At 41.1% G+C, this 18,347-nt stretch overlaps 1 protein-coding gene across 3 annotated transcripts in view; it reads right to left on the bottom strand.

Annotated features, from left to right (window-relative positions):
* Positions 1 to 222: 222 nt before the first annotated feature.
* Positions 223 to 18,347, bottom strand: part of KCNQ5 (potassium voltage-gated channel subfamily Q member 5) — a 495,778-nt gene continuing 477,653 nt past the window's right edge. For all 3 annotated transcript variants that reach the window (XM_025444409.3, XM_035697462.2, XM_025444410.3), the window contains 3 exons: positions 8,565 to 8,696; positions 6,230 to 6,356; positions 223 to 4,646 (listed from right to left, as the gene is read on the bottom strand). In XM_025444409.3, the coding sequence (XP_025300194.3) occupies positions 3,684 to 4,646; positions 6,230 to 6,356; positions 8,565 to 8,696 (1,222 nt within the window). In that variant the 3' untranslated portion in view covers positions 223 to 3,683. The remainder of the gene's footprint in view (positions 4,647 to 6,229; positions 6,357 to 8,564; positions 8,697 to 18,347) is intronic.

Raw genomic sequence — 18,347 nt, 5'->3', positions numbered from 1 at the left:
ATGTGCTGCTCTCTGAATTTTGATCTATATTGAATTTTTATGATACACACTCAAAAACATTTGCAAATTTCCCCCTACCCAAATTACAATGATTTCTTCACTAACACTGCAGGACGATCACTTTTATAATTCAGCCCCAAATCTGTACACAGCCAGTTTGGTTGACTGGGACCAGTCAGTTCAGAACCAACCAGTTAGTTCCAGATAAAAGCAGTCACACTGTTTATAGACATCTTTTTAATGTTTTACTTTAAAACAAATGAGCCCAGTAAAAGAGAGCAAAGGAAATTACATTTCAATGATAGCTTGAGATGGGTAATGATATTCCTGATTTATTTGTTTTCAGGAACAGACAACTGTATTGTCATACTTGACTTTTAGAACTGCTCACTTAAAATGCACATAGTTATATTAAGTTTCTCTTACAAAAACACAACCATGTCATTTAAGGCAAAAAATATCAGCTTCTGGGGAGATAAGTTAATGTTTCTGACATATTCTCAGGCTGGTTGAATGAAGTGATCCATTAATTTAGTTGCTCAGGTTTTCATCTTTTCTTGTAGTTTTGCTTTGCTAATGGGCATGAGAATTAGTCACTGTGCCTGGTTTCCTCCTCTCTGTTAGACTGGTTTCACCTGCAAATTAGGAACTTTCAGAGTCACTGAGTCAATGGGAGGTGAGAAAGGCACCTTTGAACAGGAGATAAAGACTTAAAAACTCAACAAAGTGTCTCTCACTTAAAACAACTTGCAACCTACAGATATTAATTTAATTGAACAAAATGCGAACATTTAGACCAGACACAGCAATATTTTTAGTCAACCTCATATAAGGGATGTTTGCTAGTAAGTGTTAGCTCGATCAACCCTACATATTGAAGAAGGCAGACAAACTTTGAACCGAGAAAGCATGTGGCTGCTCAGTGCTCAGCTAAATTGTGCTTCAAGACACCATTTGGCATTGACCAATGGGACTTTGCTAAGTGTTAATGGGAGACCCCTCTCAACTCCGTAGAGAGTCACACAATAGACAAAACCCTACAGCTTTCATACAATACAACTATCTTTTAACATCCAAGAGTTTTTGTGCTAGAGTGAGATAGACACAAAAATGGTCATGGCTTCAATATATAAAAGGTTTTCACATCATAGTTTATCACATTTTGCTCTGATTAAGACCTCAGTGATGCATTTAGGGTTTGTTTCTGAGTCTTCAGTCTTCAGCGATGCTGGATGAACGGTACTATGTCTGAGGCCTAAGAAGGGGTCCCCAATACATTCAGAATTCCTGCTGCCAGTGGGGTCGACCCAGGACAGGGTATGTCCAGGAATCAGTGCTACCTGAAAGTTGCTGCCTCCCTCCTCTTCCTCAACTGATAATTGGAGAAAGCCTGCCAAGTGCATGGCAGGTGTCTGGCTTTAGGTCAGTGGAATGATACTTTGCGCGTGCGCATCTGTGTGTGTGTGTTTGTACAACCTCCTTGGGAGGGTATATCACAAGTTCAGGTTGAGTGGAGACCTAGTAGGTGAAAAATTGCATTTCATAATTTACTAAAATTCTGTGCTTCAAAAATGAAAAGATTTGCTTCAAAAGCTTGATAAAATCATTTTTAGCTAGAGTGTAAAATTTAGACCCTAACATCCGTGTGTCTCCAGCAGCCAAGAAGATGCTGAATGGTACAACCCAGGGGAGTGGCCTGGAATCCAGGTGGGTTGAGAAGAGGAGGCTTTTAAAACTTCAGTGTTTATCAAAAGGGACAAGGGTTTTAAAAGGCAGAGAAGCCTATCTGAGGAAGGATGGAGAAGTGGTTGACTTGGGGATGGATACTGGGAAAAGTCTGGCGGAGATCAGGAACGAAATAGTGGCAGGGAATTGAGAAGTCATTGGAGAAGAAAGGTAGGAGGGGAGTCAGAGATGGAGCAAGCCGGCTGGGGGAGACAGTTGGGAAGGGTGGGTGGATTTCAGGGCCTCCTCCTGGCTTGGGACAACCAACCAGTTGCTATCCTTGCTTTGTCTTCCTGGCTGCTGAGGTGGTTTTTTTTTTTTTTTTTTTTTTTTTTTTTTTTTTTAATTCTTCCCTGCCAAGGAGAAAACTCTTCCTTTTGTAAGTCCATCTGCGGCTGGAGTTTAATTGAACCGAAGTGCTCTCTGGCTTCCCCTTGCCTCTTGAATGCTATCACCATGGCTGAAGTTCTGAGACAGCAAGCAAGGGTGCCAACAAGCAGTCAGCAGGGCGGGCTTTCTGGTAAACCCATCTTTCATTTTGCTTCCCTTGGGTCCTTGCTTTTGTGTTACATGATGAAGCGTTTTGATTTGCAGACCCTGCCGGGGTACCTGGCTTCTAACTGTAAATGTGTATACTGGGAAATGGGACCAATAATTATAGGTTTGGGGCAACATTCTGCGGGGGTGGAGGTGGGGGTTGGAGAATAGAAAACATCTGCTACAATATAAAAAAGTCAAGGAAGTTTAGTTACAGCCTTCCATATGCAAAATGTACGACGTAATAGCAAAACACATTCAGGGCATAGTAAAAAATAAATAACTTGCAAAATTCTCTGTTTCTATATAAGAAGGGCTGTTTAGGTAGTTGAATTCCCTAGCAGTATTCATTTTCTAAAAAGACAGAGTTCTTCTCTTTCGGTTTGTTATTTCTCACTCTCATTGCCCTCTGAGGGCGAAGCTCTTTTCACTAACTTCACCTACATCCTGGTGTTGTGTCTGGATTATTCTCAAGCCTTTCTCATCTCACTCTCACTCAAATGTCTAATTCCCCAGGGATCCTGCCTGTGTTACCGGTTTAGTGGGAATGGTTTCTCTCGCTGGCCCCTTCCTTGCCTGGCCGGGGGTGGCACTGCAGAGGGATCAGCACCACAGCGCTGGCCCTTCTACTCTTCAGTATCGTATCTGCTTGTGTAGAAGTAGAGCACGTATGAAGTTGATTCAGCCTTCAGGGACTATGTTCCCGGGAACTCACATGTGTCAAATGGTCTATTTGCCCCACTGGCCCTGAATTTCATGATTTGCACGCTTTCTAATTGAAGAACATTCTCGTCATAAAGAACAACATGAAAATGATGTGCAAAGTTGCTTGCCACAGCGCTGGATCACCAAAAGCACACAGATTGACATTCAAATCACATTAATAATAAAATGACTGAATAGGAATGGGTTGGCAAATAGATCTTGATATAAGCAGCCATTTCTATTATTCCCAAGTTCTGCTTTACTTGAAACCTTGTTAGCAGCGGTTGATGGTAGCCATCGTGTTTACATATACATTATGGCCTAATTTTGAAAATGTATTTTGTGTTTAATCACAAGCAGAAATGCCTGAAATTTGAAGTTGTTTACTCCCGTAATTTCAAAACACAGAGTCAAATCTTCTAAATGACCTAATCTTGACATTTTCACATACCCCGTAGCATTAGCAATATTTGGTTTCTCGATTTTTAACTCAAGGTACTTTACTAAGTGAGTGGGTTAATGTTGATGTACCTTGGAATTTCTGCCATCCCTAAACATGCATTTTCATGCAATTAAAAGATAACGGGCTTATAAACTGCCTTTCATGTTCTTCCTGATTCTCGTGATTTCATCTTTTTTAGAAGGGCTTTCAAAATAGTTCATGCAATGATATGTATGGCTAAAGGAACTGCTATGCTAGAAGGAGAATGAAGAACTTATTTCAGTTTGACATGAGGCAAGCTGAGGGCTTCTGTACTTTCTCCTGCCTTACAAATGCTCTGAGATGATCGTGATCTTCCAGTCCTTAGAGAGTCTGATGCAAAAGCAGTTTCCCTGGGAGGCTGTGGCACGGCATCAAATGTGTCTGTCTCAGTCTCTTCAGGACCCACCTCTTCATCAGTTATAAACAATTTGGATTCCCTCCATTTGGGGTAAAAATCTTGGCTGCCTCTGGAGCCACTTGACTCACTCCCAGAAAGCTGTATATTCAGTTCCTCCGTCGACCTGATCAGGTTTTGTACCGACAGAGATTTGCCCAAGTCCTTGGGTGCCACGGGGCGGACAGATAAGAGAGTTTCTCCTCCCATGTCAAAGCTTTTCCTTAGAGAACGGTCCTTGGTCAGGTTGGACTGTGCAACCTGAACATTTTCCTTGGAGGCAACAAGGCAGGTGGTGACATCAGAAATGCTTTCCTGTAAGCCTGTGGGGTTTGGGTGCAGGGTCTCTGGCCTGGGCAGATGCTTGATGGCTGGGAGAGGAGGTGGTATCTGTAAAGTTGTTGGGGCTGCTGGCTTAGGTGCCACATTTATTTGGTTTGCAATGTTGCTGGTGGCTGCCACCGCGGAGCCATCACTTTGACTCATTGGCACCTGTGTTGCTTGACTGTGCATAGTAGGGCTAAGCGCATAGAAAGTCTGAGCGCTGAACTCATTTGGCGTCAGAATGAACTGCAGGCCTCGAGAGATGTTGGCACTAGCTGATCTGGATAAGCAGCCACTGTTTTGTGCGGAACTGGACAGGTCTTTGCTATCCACAGGGCTTTGATAGTCAGATGTCTGTTCACATTCAAAGGGTGGGATCTGGAATGAGGCCAAGGTGAGGGCTGAGGCAGAGCCTTTCCGGAGGACCTGTTGATAGATATCTAGTAGGCAGTCCAGCTTGGACTCAATGGACTGTACCTGAAAGTGAGGAAAAGGGTCACATGTGAGTATAACCTAAGAATGGACTTCATTTCTAGAATTAAAAAAATGCAGTCTTGGTGTGCCCATACAGCTAAATATTCAGTATAAAGCATAATATAGTCGTGACCTTTCGTACCACCTCAGAATGTACCTCTAGCTGTGGTGGGGCCAAGGGATGATTTAGGAGGAGAGGTATGCTTTGGCCTCTACATAATCTCCACCAATACCCCTCCCCCTTAAGTCTTTAAAATAAACAGTTGATGATCTCAGAAAACAAAGGAGCACTGTAAGAAAGCAACTTCTAAGACTCCCAGCCCAATCAAGTTGCCTTTACTAAGCTTCCTCCAAGAAATCATTCTGGGGCTTTACTGCAGTCTAGTCAAGAACTCCTTCTCTAATGAAATCAAGACCTTAAATATCAATGTAGGTGGTTCTGAATTTAAAAATAAAGGTATGGAGGCATCTGGGTGGGCCAGGCGTTGAGCATCTGCCTTTGGCTCAGGTCATAATCCTGGGGTCCAGGATTGAGTCCCATATCGGACTCCTTGCAGGGAGCCTGCTTCTCCTTCTGTTTATGTCTCTGCCTCTCTGTGTCTCTCATGAATAAATAAATAAAATCTAAAAAAAAAAAATAATAAAGGTATGGGAGTGCCTGGGTGGCTCAGTTGGTTAAATGTCTGCCTTTGGCTCGGGTCATGATCTCAGGGTCCTGGGATCAAGCCCTGTGTCCCTGGGCTCCCTGCTCAGTGGGGAGTCTTCTCCCTCTTGCTCTGCTGCTCCCCCTGCTTGTGCTTACACAAGCACAAGCACTCTCTCTGTGTCAAGTAAGTAAGTAAGTAAGTAAATAAATAAATAAATAAATAAAATCTTTAAGAAAAGTATGAAATGCTTCAAAATTAATACTCAAGATAGTTTGATTAGGTTGGGGGAACAATTTGATTTCCGGATAATTGTCTTTTTTTATTAAGTTTTTAATTTTAATTCCAGTGTAGTTAACATACAGAGTTATATTAGTTTCAGGTGTACAATATAGTGATTCTGCAATTCCATATGGTACTCAGTGGTCATACAAGTGTGCTGTTTAATCCCCATCACCTATTTCACCCATCCCCCCACCTCCTCTCTGGTAACCATCAGTGTGTTCTCTATAGTTCAAAAAAAACTCTGTCTCTTCGTTTGGATAATTATTTTTGTATGAGAAGCTACAGCTTTAGAGTTAACAACTTTCAATGTACCATGACAGTTATAATGAGGTTTTAGTTTTTAAAAAAAGAGTGAAAAAAAGAGACAGTGACAATCACCAAAACACAAATGAAAAATAGATTTTTGTTATTTTACTGTGGAAAATCTATAGTTGCTTCTAGTTCTTGCATTGATTGATGAGATGAAATTGTTTATTCCTTGTATGGAAATCCAAGTGTTTTAGAGAACACTGTCTCTGCACAAAAAATGTAATTTCATTCATTCTTTCTTGATTTTACTCCTTTAAAACATATTAATCACTAAACTACATCCAAGGGGCCACACTTTTTATTTAAAAAATTCTGTTGGAAAAGTTAGCCACTACAGTTGAATCATACCTGCTTTTCCACTTTGACCACCCGGCCAAGCATACTGAGGTCATCGGGGGTCTCATGTTCTGCTGTTATTTTTTCTCGGCTCTTCTTATCTGATGTGATTTGCCCTTTTCCAAGAATTTGGTCAACACTATCAGAGAAAGAGGAGATAGGATTATAAATGCTGAAGATGGAGATTGCCCCAGGCCAGAATAAAGTGTTTTGAAAAGAAAAATTAAAGACAATTATCTTTAATTTATATAAGATGAGATAAAAATGAACTTATTCCAGTTGATGTGCTTATTTTCTTAACATGAGAATTACACATGAGATTAATTTTCTCATTATTCCGGTCTGTGATGAAGTCGCTCATGGGCAATCTTCTGCAGGCAAAATTGTCCTAAACTACAAAGTAATTTATCTGTTTCCATCTTTGACCAGGCATTTTCTGAATTTAACTGCTGAAAATATGATAAAATCATAATTATGATTATTTCATGTTAATAGAACAGATTATTCAGTGAACATTTATTGTACATCTGATAGGTGGGAGAAAGTGATTGCCTCTGTCTTCTGGAATTTCAGGTGGAAAATATACACTGTATGAGCTAGAAACTTGGATTAGTTCTATAGGGACACTTGGGTGGCTCAGTGGTTGTCTGCCTTCGGCTCAGGTCCTGATCCCAGGGTCCTTGGATTGACTACGCATCAGGCACCCCACAGGGAGCCTGTTTCTTCCTCTGCCTGTCTCTGCCTCTCTCTGTGTCTCTCATGAATAAATAAAATCTTAAAAAAAAAAAGATTAGTTCTACAACTTCTGTAGCAGTTCAACTTTATAAAAATCCATACTTTGTAATAGTTCTATTAAAGGACTTGGAAGACCATGGCCACATAGGCAGAGATTGTAACATAACTCAGGATGAGTTAAAACAATTTCCAAGGAGACTTGATCAACTGAAATGGGAATTACTTTCCTTTGTGTGTGTGTGTGTGTTGGTACTGAATTATTGGGAGTACCGACTCAACGTTCTGGTTTACTTAGTCTGCACAGAAATAAGGCAGTGCCTACCTTTCGTCATGACATCTAATCTGTTTTAACAAGCTCCACAAGGACTAAGTCATTATTTTATTAATCTCTGAATGTCCATAGTGCCTGGCACACATTAAGGGCTCAATAATTATCTGTTGGATGAATGAACAAATGCAGGAAGGAAGGAACGAATTGTGATTTCTATAATTGATCGACAAGTGGTTCACTAAGGGCCCAGTATATGCTTCCCTCTGGGCTGAGTGTGCTGTGGGCATATAAACAAATGTTTAAGACTCTCTCCTTGTGTTTTAAGAACTCTTCAAACACAAACAGCAGTAATTTGTGTCTGAGAGTGAAGCAAGACTCTTAAAAAATTGAGATGACTGAACATTCTGGCTTCAAGATAACACAATGAAATGTGGTTGGAGTAATGTATTGAACTCATTTCTTTTAATGACTCAGTAAGATGCTCACTGGAGAGACAGTGTGTATCTGGCACTGTACACGACACTAAGGAAGTGAAAGGCCCCAGTTTTAGTCACGAGTAAGGGAATAAACTTGCACCCAGGGAAACAATACAAGAGCCAACCATTCATTTTTGAGTCCAATTCTCTGGCACAGTAATACCAAGATTATGAGTGTCTCAGTGCTCTGTAGTAGCTCTAGATGCTGTAGGAGGTCAGAGAAGGAAAAGGTCTGTTTTTGTGGGCTAGACAGTTGGGTAAAGTTTCAGGAAGGACAAAGATGGCTCCTTGAAGGACAGTTGGGCTTTAGAGAATAAAAAAACAGCAATAGCACTAATCACTTGAATGACATCAGCGACAACCCTTAACAGTTACTAAGCACCCAGTTAACATGTTGTAACTCATTCAGTCCTCATGTGAACCCTACGAAGCAAGCACTAACATTATCCTCATTTTTACAGATGAGGAAATTGAGATACTGCATACTGTAGTTGGAGGATTTTAATGACTGATTTATATCCTTAAGTAAAAATCTATAAGGAGCACTTGGGTGGCTCAGTCGGTTAAGCATCTGCCTTTGGCTCAGGTCATGATCCTTGAGTCTAACTCCCTTGTAGGGCCCCCTGCTCAGCGGTGAGTCTCCCTCTCCCTTTCTGTCTCTCTGTGATCTCTCTCGCTCCTGGTCTATCTCAAATAAGTAAATAAAGTCTTTAAGGGGGAAGAAAATCTATATTAAAAGCAAAAGTTACCCATGAAAAATGAATGAGAAATATGAGATTCAAGAGTTTTCTGTACAACAGAAAAGTTACTCTCAGATAGTTTTTATGCCTATTCCTTCACAATAAATCACATTTCTATTGCTTACCGTGTTTGGAGACTTTTAATTCTACACAACATGTCTAGATGACCAGCAGAATATTGTTCAATGACATCTTTTACATCATATGGGCGTAATGTTTCCTTAAACTTCCGTTTTGCAACATGAAATTTCATAATCCTGTAAGAGCAACATATTCCATATTAATCTCCATAACTTTGCTAAAAGAAGTTACCCAAATAGCTTGCTAGTAAATATGAGAAACTCTGGGAGGAAAAAAAGTCATGCATCAAATTATTTTAGGCTCCTCTAGAAATGCGACATAAAAGCCCAAGATTATATTGGGCAATTTAAGAATATCTCATGGGAGGCACACATTGAGAGTAGAAAAACACACAAAAAGAGACTTAATATTAAGTGTTATACCTTTCCAGTGTTCACTGAAACCCTGAATCAAAATCAAAGTCAAATGCAATTCTGGGGACACCCAGGTGGCTCAGCGGTTGAGCATCTGCCTTTGGCCCAGGGCATGATTCTGGGGTTGGGGACCGAGTCCCACATCGGGGTTCCTGCAGGGAGCCTGCTTCTTCCTCTGCCTGTGTCTCTGCCTCTCTCTCTGTGTGTCTCTCATGAATAAATGAATAAAATCGTAAAAAAAACAAAACCCCAAAAAAACCCCATTGTTAAAATGGTCTTTTATGTAACTATGCAATTTATGCAGATGCAGGTGTGTCTGTAAAACTCTCTTATTCTCTCCAGAGAAACGTGTATTTCTGTAGGAATTTATGAAAATACTGTTTCATAAATTACTTCTGCCGAATACTGTGTGATTAGGTAACCAGGTTTCTTCTATTTCAAAAGTAACACTCATCCACTAAGGTTGGGTATTTAAGACTTCAGAACCAGAGATCTTTTTTGTTACAGTGCTTCTCCTGACATCGACCTCATGTTTTAAAACAATAGTTCATCAATAAATCCCATGGTGCCATAAATGGCTAAGTTGCCTACAATAAACAGTTACTGCAATAACTTGATATTATTCCCAAAGAAAGCAAAGAAGCATAACATTTTAATGAGCCTGTGCAGCCTTACTGCAGGTAAATGTTAAGCCTGCCAGTGTTTTTTCAACTATGAAATGGCTCATAGTCTCCCGTTATCACACTCATGGATCCCAGGCTGAGAATCAGTCCATCGGGCTCTGCAAACCACACTTTGTTGTCCTTTGGTGGAAAGTGGGAAGATTAAGAATAAATAGAGGATTTAAACAGAAAATACTCATTACCTATCTTGAGGGCTGATTGCAAGGAATTGTTTTATTGGTTAAAAAGCCCCAAACTCTACCTTGTAATTGTATTATTAACTTCAAATTAATTGTATCCTATTTTTCTGGAATCATTTATCCATAACTGTCTTACTCCCTCTTTCTACCATATTTTCACCACCAATCTCTTCTTTGTTCAGGATAAAACTTTTTTTGGTCTGTTTTTTGTTTGCAAAAACATTTAAGAATTATTCAGAGGAAAACAAAGGAAATCTGTTTTAATTTAACCTCTTAGTACTTTGCTTTAGCTTCAAATTTGTTTATCAAGTTTGTTTGGAGCTCAAGTCTCCTATATTAAAAAATTGAGAAAACTAGTGAAATATGTATCCTGTGAAATTTTTGGCCCTGAGTAATTATTATTATTATTATTTTAAAAAGATTTTATGTATTAATTCATGAAAGACACAGAGAAGCAGAGACATAGGCAGAGGGAGAAGCAGGCTCCCTGCCAGGAGCCTGATGCAAGAGTTGGTCCCAGGACCCCAGGATCACGACCTGAGCCGAAGGCAGATGTTCAACCACTGAGCCACGCAGGCGTCCCAATCATTATTATTTTTTAAAGATTTTATTTATTCATAGAGACAGAGAGAGAGGCAGAGACACAGGCAGAGGGAGAAGCAGGCTCCATGCAGGGAGCCCCACGTGGGACCCGATCCCGAGTCTCTAGGATCACACCCCAGGCTGCAGGCGGCGCTAAACCGCTGCGCCACAGGGGCTGCCCCAGTCATTATTTTTTAAATATCTGTTTCCCCACAGTAAAATGTCAGTTACATGAAAGCAGGGCTGGACCTCTTTACTCAACAGGCAAAGGCTTCCTAAGTGTTAGCTATTGTTACTACCACTACCTCTACCATGACTGTTACTACTACCATTCTTCAACACTGTGTACTCAGGGCTTAGCACAGTTCCTTATACACAGTGGAAAGAAACATTTGTTGAATAAGAGAAGGAAGGAAAGAAAGAGAAAAAGAAAAGATCCACTCATCTGTGTAATATTAAGAATAAAACCAGAAAACCAGAAGAAAAGCTAATCTAACAGTCCAGACCCTTCTTTACTTAAGAGTAGCTAATGGTGCCTGGGTGGGTGAAGGGAAAAGGAAAAAAATCATCTTTATATATCCCTGGGTGGTTTTTAATTGTTGTTTGTGTTTTCATTAATATTATCATTTGTTTTTTTAAATATTTTATTTACTTATTCATGAGAGACACAGAGAGAGAGAGAGAGAGACAGAGACAGAGACAGACAGACACAGGCAGAGGGAGAAGCAGGCTCCGTGCAAGGAGCCCGATGCAGGACTCGATTCCAGATATCGGGATCATGCCCTGAGCCAAAGGCAGACGCTCAACCGCTGAGCCACTCAGGTGTCCAAATATTACCATTTGTTATGTGAAGTACATTAGATGTCTTATCTTCAACAGCACTTGAGATATTCTTATTTTCCTTTTATATTTAGGGAAACCAAGATTCAAAGAACCTATGTGACTTGCCCCCACACAAGCAACAAGTATGAAGCAAAGTCAGTATCTCACCCAGATCTGTCTGTTCTCCCCCTTATATCACCTTCTGATTTCCCATGGCATCAATTCTGCATATGTTGAAAAGATTGGCTGAGATCTTTGGCAATTTTTTTCTTGGCTACAGTGATAGAAAACACCCTACATGCAAAGGGACAAGCTTTGGCATGAGTTAGTGTGTTCCCATTGGCTGGAGCTCAGGCATTTGTGGTCTGTGGCAAGGTTGCCCAGGGGTGGACCCACATACCTCCAAACTGAATGACCTGTTTTGTCCTAATAGGAGCCTGTCCTTGTTTCTTGTAGGGAGTTGTGTGAATTCTCTATGGTAATTTGTCTCAAAGTTGCATGTTGCTTTTCTCTTTTCCTTTCACAAATACTTTAACAGAAGAACAATTTGAAAGCATTCAGTAGATAGTATTATACTCTAGTACTTAGTCATATTTTAAGCAGACCATAGATAGTTTCATTTTATTTACATAATTTCCCATTACGAGCTAGCCAAATTAAAGGAAAATCCGTTTTTTAATGATTTTGCTCAATATTTATAATTTTGATTTGTACTGTTTGCCAATTTCTTTTAAGATTTTTAAAAAAGACTTTATTTATTTATTCATGAGAGACACACACAGAGAGAGAGAGAGAGAGAGCGAGAGAGAGGCCGAGACACAGGCAGAGGGAGAAGCAGGCTCCATGCAGGGAGCCCAACGTGAGACTCGATTCCAGGTCTTCAAGATCAGGCCCTAGGCTGAAGGTGACACCAAACTTCCGAGTCACCCAGGCTGCCCTGTTTGCCAATTTCCATGATACAAATACTCCTACCATACTTCATTTTGAGCTATCAGTGTGGCATCACTGGGCAAGAAGTTGGGAAGAGATGTGCAAAATTATATCATTAGATAGTGTTTATTTATTTTATTTTTTAAAAAGATTTTATTTATTCATGAGAGACAGAGAGAGAGAGAGGCAGAGACACAGGCAGAGGGAGAAGTGGGCTCCATGCAGGGAGCCCGACGTGGGATTCGATCTTGGGACTCCAGGATCATGCCCTGGGCTGAAGGCAGGCGCTAAACTGCTGAGCCACCTAGGGATCCCATAGATAGTGTTTATACGATACATTTAGAATAGATGTGTATAACTCAAGAATATAGAGTAATATGTAGTAAAATTATTAGGAAATAGTGAATGTTGAATATGTATTGCCTTTGTTTTTAATGTAACTTATTTTATTATGAGTTTATACAATTTAACTTTTAATAATGGATGTATTTAACAAGCAGCAAAATTCCCAAAACTGTAACATTCAGCTCCTGAGAGTCAGTGTAAACTATCTCCAGCCCATCCCAGCTTATACTCCTCCTTTTCAAATAATTGAAATGGTATTATTATTTCAATTTTTAATTTCTACACATGAAAGTAAGAAAATCTGTAAGTAAAGCACTAGAAAGAAAGCAATACTCACAAGTAGTGATGCAATGTGTAAGAATCAATGACCCCCAAAGAATGATATGATGTTTAGGAATCAATGGTAAGCCGATTAAGAACTTTAATAGGGACATCTGGGTGGCTTAGTGGTTGAGCATCTGCCTTTGGCTCAGGTCATGATCCCTGGGGTCCTGGGATCAAGTCCTGCATCAGGATCCTCCTGGAGTCTGCTTCTCCCTCTGCCTATGTCTTTGTCTCTCTGTGTCTCATGAATAAATAAATAAAATATTAAAAAAAAGAACTTTAGTATTGACTCAGCTTTGCATACTTATCGTCATGGCCATACAGAAACACCATAGAAGATAATCAGTTTCCTGTCTAGGACTGCTGGTTGCTAAGCATTTACCAGGACATTACTGAGAGTAAAAAAATTCTGCCTATTAAGGATTATTAAGTTTTCTAAGATGAACAACAAATAGATTTTCTTTTTAAAAAAATATTTTATTTTATTTTTTTTAAATTTTTATTTATTTATGATAGGCACACAGTGAGAGAGAGAGAGAGAGAGAGAGAGAGAGGCAGAGACACAGGCAGAGGGAGAAGCAGGCTATATGCACCGGGAGCCCGACGTGGGAATCGATCCCGGGTCTCCAGGATCGCGCCCTGGGCCAAAGGCAGGCACCAAACCGCTGCGCCACCCAGGGATCCCTATTTTATTTTTTAAAGTAATCTCTACCCTCAACATGGGGCTCCAACCCCACAACCCTGAGATCAAGAGTCATGTGCTCTACTGACTGAGCCAGCCAGGTGTCCCTGGACAACAGATTTTCTTAACTATCTTTGTTGTTGGTTGAAAATGAAAACATTGAAAAGGTCTGAGGTGAGATATGAAAATTCTAAATCAGGCAATATGTTTTATAAACATGGAGGGAATTTTAACAACATATGTATTTCTGAAACCAGTAATTTATATAAAGGATGATGACAGTCATTTTGCCTTTGCCTTTGTCTGCTTGAGATTCTTTTCCTCTGCTCTTCCCCTACTCTCTCTCTCTTTGTAAAATAAATAAATAAATTTAAAAAAGAAGACTTAATAGCAAAAAAAAAATAACAATTAAGGTGATAATAATGCTAAGTAATACTTTATAGAAATATCTTATGAAATGGGTATCATTGTCATCTGTGTTGTAGATAAGGAAACTGAGGCATAGAGAGGTTAAATAACTTGCCTGAGGTTAGATAGCTAGTAAATGTGGAATTGGGATTTTAACCAGTTTGGCGCCAGTGCTGAGCTGCCTTTTTTTTTTTTTTTTTTAAGATTTTATTTATTTATTCATGAGAGACACAGAGAGAGAGAGAGAGAGAGAGAGGCAGAGACACAGGCAGAGGGAGAAGCAGGCTCCATGCAGGTAGCCCAACATGGGACACGATCCCAGGTCTCCAGGATCAGGTCCTGGGCCGAAGTCGGTGCTAAACCTCTGCATCAACCGTGTTGCCCCCAGTGCTGAGCTTTTAATAACAATGTTGTCTTAATAAATTGTCTTAATATTAAAATCATATTTATGTTATTTATTTATTATTATTTATTTATTTACAACTATATTTATTTGAAAAAGAGAGAGCAGGAGCAAGGGGGTGGAAGAGCAGAGGGAGAGGGCAACATAGACTCCCCCGCTGAGCAGGGAACCTGACATGGAGGCTCCATCCCAGGACTCTGGGATCTGGGATCATGACCTGAGCAGGAAGGCAGATGCTTAACCGACTGGGCACCACCCAGGTGCCCCGGATCTTATATTTTAACACAAAATAACAACAACAAAAAAGATGCTTTGATATAATACAAGCTCTTTTCACTTACACATGCCTGGCACATAGGTTCTCAATAAAGCTGCCAAGTGAATGGCCTGTTCTTACTGGTATATGTTGGAGGGTCCTTTGGAAGACCAAAGAAAGGCCGAGGAGTCAGGTTCTCACTGGCTTCTTTTTTTTCAAGAGCTTAAACTGCACCACTGGGATTAATGCAGCAACGAAGAGGAAAATCTCTTAAAGTTCATGTCTTCTGATGCTGCAGGGAACCCAGAGGCTAGCTAGGAGTGGGAGACATCCTACACAACGCTGACATGCCGCGCAGTGCCACTAGAGGGGGGAAAAGATTCATGACAAACCTAATAAGCTGGCACCTCCTGTTGAAACTGAAAGAAGTCTGCTCATAGAATTTTCTGAGCTCGGAGAAATAGCTAAAGCGAAGTTAAACTCTGGGTAGACTATGTCTATATATACACACAAACACATGTGCACTTATAAGGAAATGTAGGTGCATTTGTTGTGCTGCCATGAGTTATAAAATCTTGCAAGAGTCTTGTTCCAGCCCTCTAAATCAGGGTAACGGCATGACATATGAATATGCAGAGATAGGAGCGATTAGGAGACCACGGCGGTGACTGCGGCCGCCACCGAACAGATGGTGGAGCGCGGCCGGCAGCCGGAGCGCGGGCAGGGCGGCCAGGCTCAGCCGACCGCGACCCGAGGCGGCAGCGTGACTGACTGCGGGACACCGGGGCTTCCCAAGCCCCGCCGCTCCCGGGAGCTGCGCTAATCGCCCAGGATGCCCGGGGCCCACCTCGTGTTCACTGACCCGGGGGTGCGGCCCCCGAGATTTTTATGAAACTCCTCTGGTCGTTCTAACGTACAGTCCGGGTTGAGAGCTTCTGAAATGGAGGTGGGAAGGGGAGGAGCAGAATGATCTCCGTGCTCCCTGCCGCCAGGCAAAGAAGTGATGGGGTGCGTGCGTTTTGCTAAGTCTTCTCTTGTCACACCTGTCATACCCATAAGGCAGAGTGTCAGTGCGCTTAGGTGGCAGGCCTCCAATGAGAACCTGAATGTGTCCTGACCTCCTTCCCTGAGCAAGGGGTGAGGTTTCATGCAAGAAGTAGTTAAGAAGTTCCATTTGTTTTTTTAAAGGACCCCCTTGGAAGGGAAAAGGGAGTGCAGGGTGCAGGGTGCAGGGTGATTCATTCTTTCAGTAACTATTCTTGAGTGCCTGCCATGCTGTGCTGGGTTCTGTGCTAGGCGCTGAGGAGCACTGACTCCGCTGAAAAGAAGCTGGCAGAGTTGAAGGAGCCTCTAGTGATTATTTGTCTCCAGTTTCTTCTTCTCTCCAGTCCTTGTGGAAGGCAGCACTCACCGGGGCCAGGAGCTCTGACAGGATCCAAGAGCGTCATTTGTCCGGAGCCAGGAGCCCTTTAGATGAGCTCAGTGTGGCTGCTTCCCTAAGCAATGCCACAGGCGTGTCTGCCACGTGGGACTCAGGAATTCACTGGTGGATTTTTTCATTCACCTATCAGGCATTTATTGACTGCCCACCACATGCCGGACTCTGTGCGGGATGCGGCGATACATCGATGAAGAAGTAAACCCTGTTGCTTGAGCACTTGCTGTCTGGTAGGGCAGACTGTGTGTGAGTGGAAGGGGTAGGAAGCTCAGGCTCGTGGGAGTGCAGAAGAGAAGGGTTTAACCCAGACTGGTGTAAGTGATAGGAAACAATTTCTTTCTTTCTTTCTTTCTTTTTTTTTTTTTTTAGTATATGTGCTGCCGAAGCGAGCACAGGAAACAATTTCTGGAGAGGACAGTCTTTTACCCTCTGTGCCCCCACCTCTGGGGATTATATTACCAAATTTGTCCAAGCTGCACAAATGGTCCCTTATGCTCCCAGATCCTGTTTTGGTGTAATGTGTATTCTCCCTCTGACCCCTCTTCTTTGGCTACTTGGGTTGATTTACTCTACTGACTTGCGTTCCATAACCCCCCACCCCCTTTCCCAGGATGGATAATTCTACCCCTGACTTCTTTCTCTCTCCAAGAAACAGAGCATCTATCTGCCTTAAAAGCAAGGGTCCTAGGGCTCATTCTGGAAGGGGATCCAGGGCCTTCAGATTACCAAAACTTCCCCAAGGTAGCCCTCTTTTGCCTTTCAGAGATTAGTCAGGGAACGATAATGATCACAGAGCAAACTTGTCAGATAGCTAGGACTGTGGAACTTGATATTTTTGGGTCACTATTAAAGGCATATGTGTTCTTTATTTGGATAATTTGTTAATGTTACTTCTCTGTTAATACATAAATATGATTCAATAATGCACATTTGCATTTGTGTATACAGTATTTAGACTCTGAAAACCCTTCAAAACTAATTATAGAATTATATATCCAAGACTTGTTTACCTTTCTTTCATCTTAGATTGGGCTACTAGCCAGTGACAAAGGAGCCCCAGGAGTTCCTGGATGCACTTACCAACCTTCTGGCTTTCAGTTCTTGATGGAGACATGTAAATTAGCACCACTTGTACACAGTCTATCTGATGTCCTTACCCCAGAAGGGTCCCAGTTGGCTGACTTATGGATCAGGACCAGTTTTGTGGCCACACTGTTGGCACACTGGGTGTAATAATGCTTGCTATTATTGTGCTTTATATTCAAGATTTGGTAGGCTCTCCTATACATTTTTTTTTTTTTTAAGGGCATAAGAAGAGTAGAACGCAAGCAAGAACTTCTGGGTTCAGGCAGTCTGCAAATGGTTAACTCTCCTCTTAGGCTTTTGTGAGCACTGATCTGATAACTAAATTTGGGAATTTTGCTTTCCTAGGAGTATTAAAATTCTGCATAAACTTTAAAGTATGAAATGAAGAAGTAAATAAATAAAGTGCCCATACACATTGATTGCTCTTGAATATTTTTAGTCATAGCAATGAATAGGAGTTTCAGTTTAAATTATAACCAAATAAAAGGTTAGAAATTAGATGCTGCAAAGTGTGTCTTCAGTGAAAACACTAGTTTAATGCAGCCTTAGAGCAAAATGTGGCCACAAGCAATTATCTTCAAAACAGGAATAAACAAAAAGAATATTCCAGGGAATATATTAGCTGTTTTTAAAAATATGTGCTAAGTGATCCATAAAATGTTCTTCTTAGCAGCATCCTTTACTCTGTAACATGCCATAGACTTGGCTGTCAAGAATGTCTTAACGGTGACTTGCAAACAAAGACTCATCACCTCTGCTAAAATAGCAGAGATGCTATCAGCAAAATTAAGAACGGGTGATGATTAAACAGCTTGTAGATTTAACAAAAACCCACAACGGCAAACATGTGCCTCTGCTTCTCTATTTGTGGAGTATTCTTGTCTGAGTTATAGAGCGAGATTTAGGAAGGATTCAGCGTTGAAAATGCATTGTAGGGGACAGTTCAGGGAATGGTCCCGCATATGCCCTTCAGAATAGGCAGAAAACAAGAGTAAGAAAACTGGAAAATCTTGTCACCCCACCCAGGGTTATAGCAAGGCCTGATTTGCATACCTGCCTGAGAAACTCTGACAAGTCATCACCGTTCTTCTCTTTGCTGATCAGATGGGAACAATTTGAGAAGAGTTGATGAGTCTTTGCTAGTTGCAAAGAAATTTTTGACATTTTATCTATGTTCTTATTAGAGTGAAAGATTCTGGTAGATAATTTAGAAAAATGTTCTGTTTACCATCTGGCTTCGAATCCTTTTGCCTCTATTGAATTTTTCTCCAAAGTC

Source organism: Canis lupus, chromosome 12, assembly GCF_003254725.2.
Source record: "Canis lupus dingo isolate Sandy chromosome 12, ASM325472v2, whole genome shotgun sequence".
In the NCBI taxonomy this organism is placed as follows: domain Eukaryota; kingdom Metazoa; phylum Chordata; class Mammalia; order Carnivora; family Canidae; genus Canis; species Canis lupus.
This window is presented reverse-complemented; position numbering and strand designations above follow the sequence as displayed.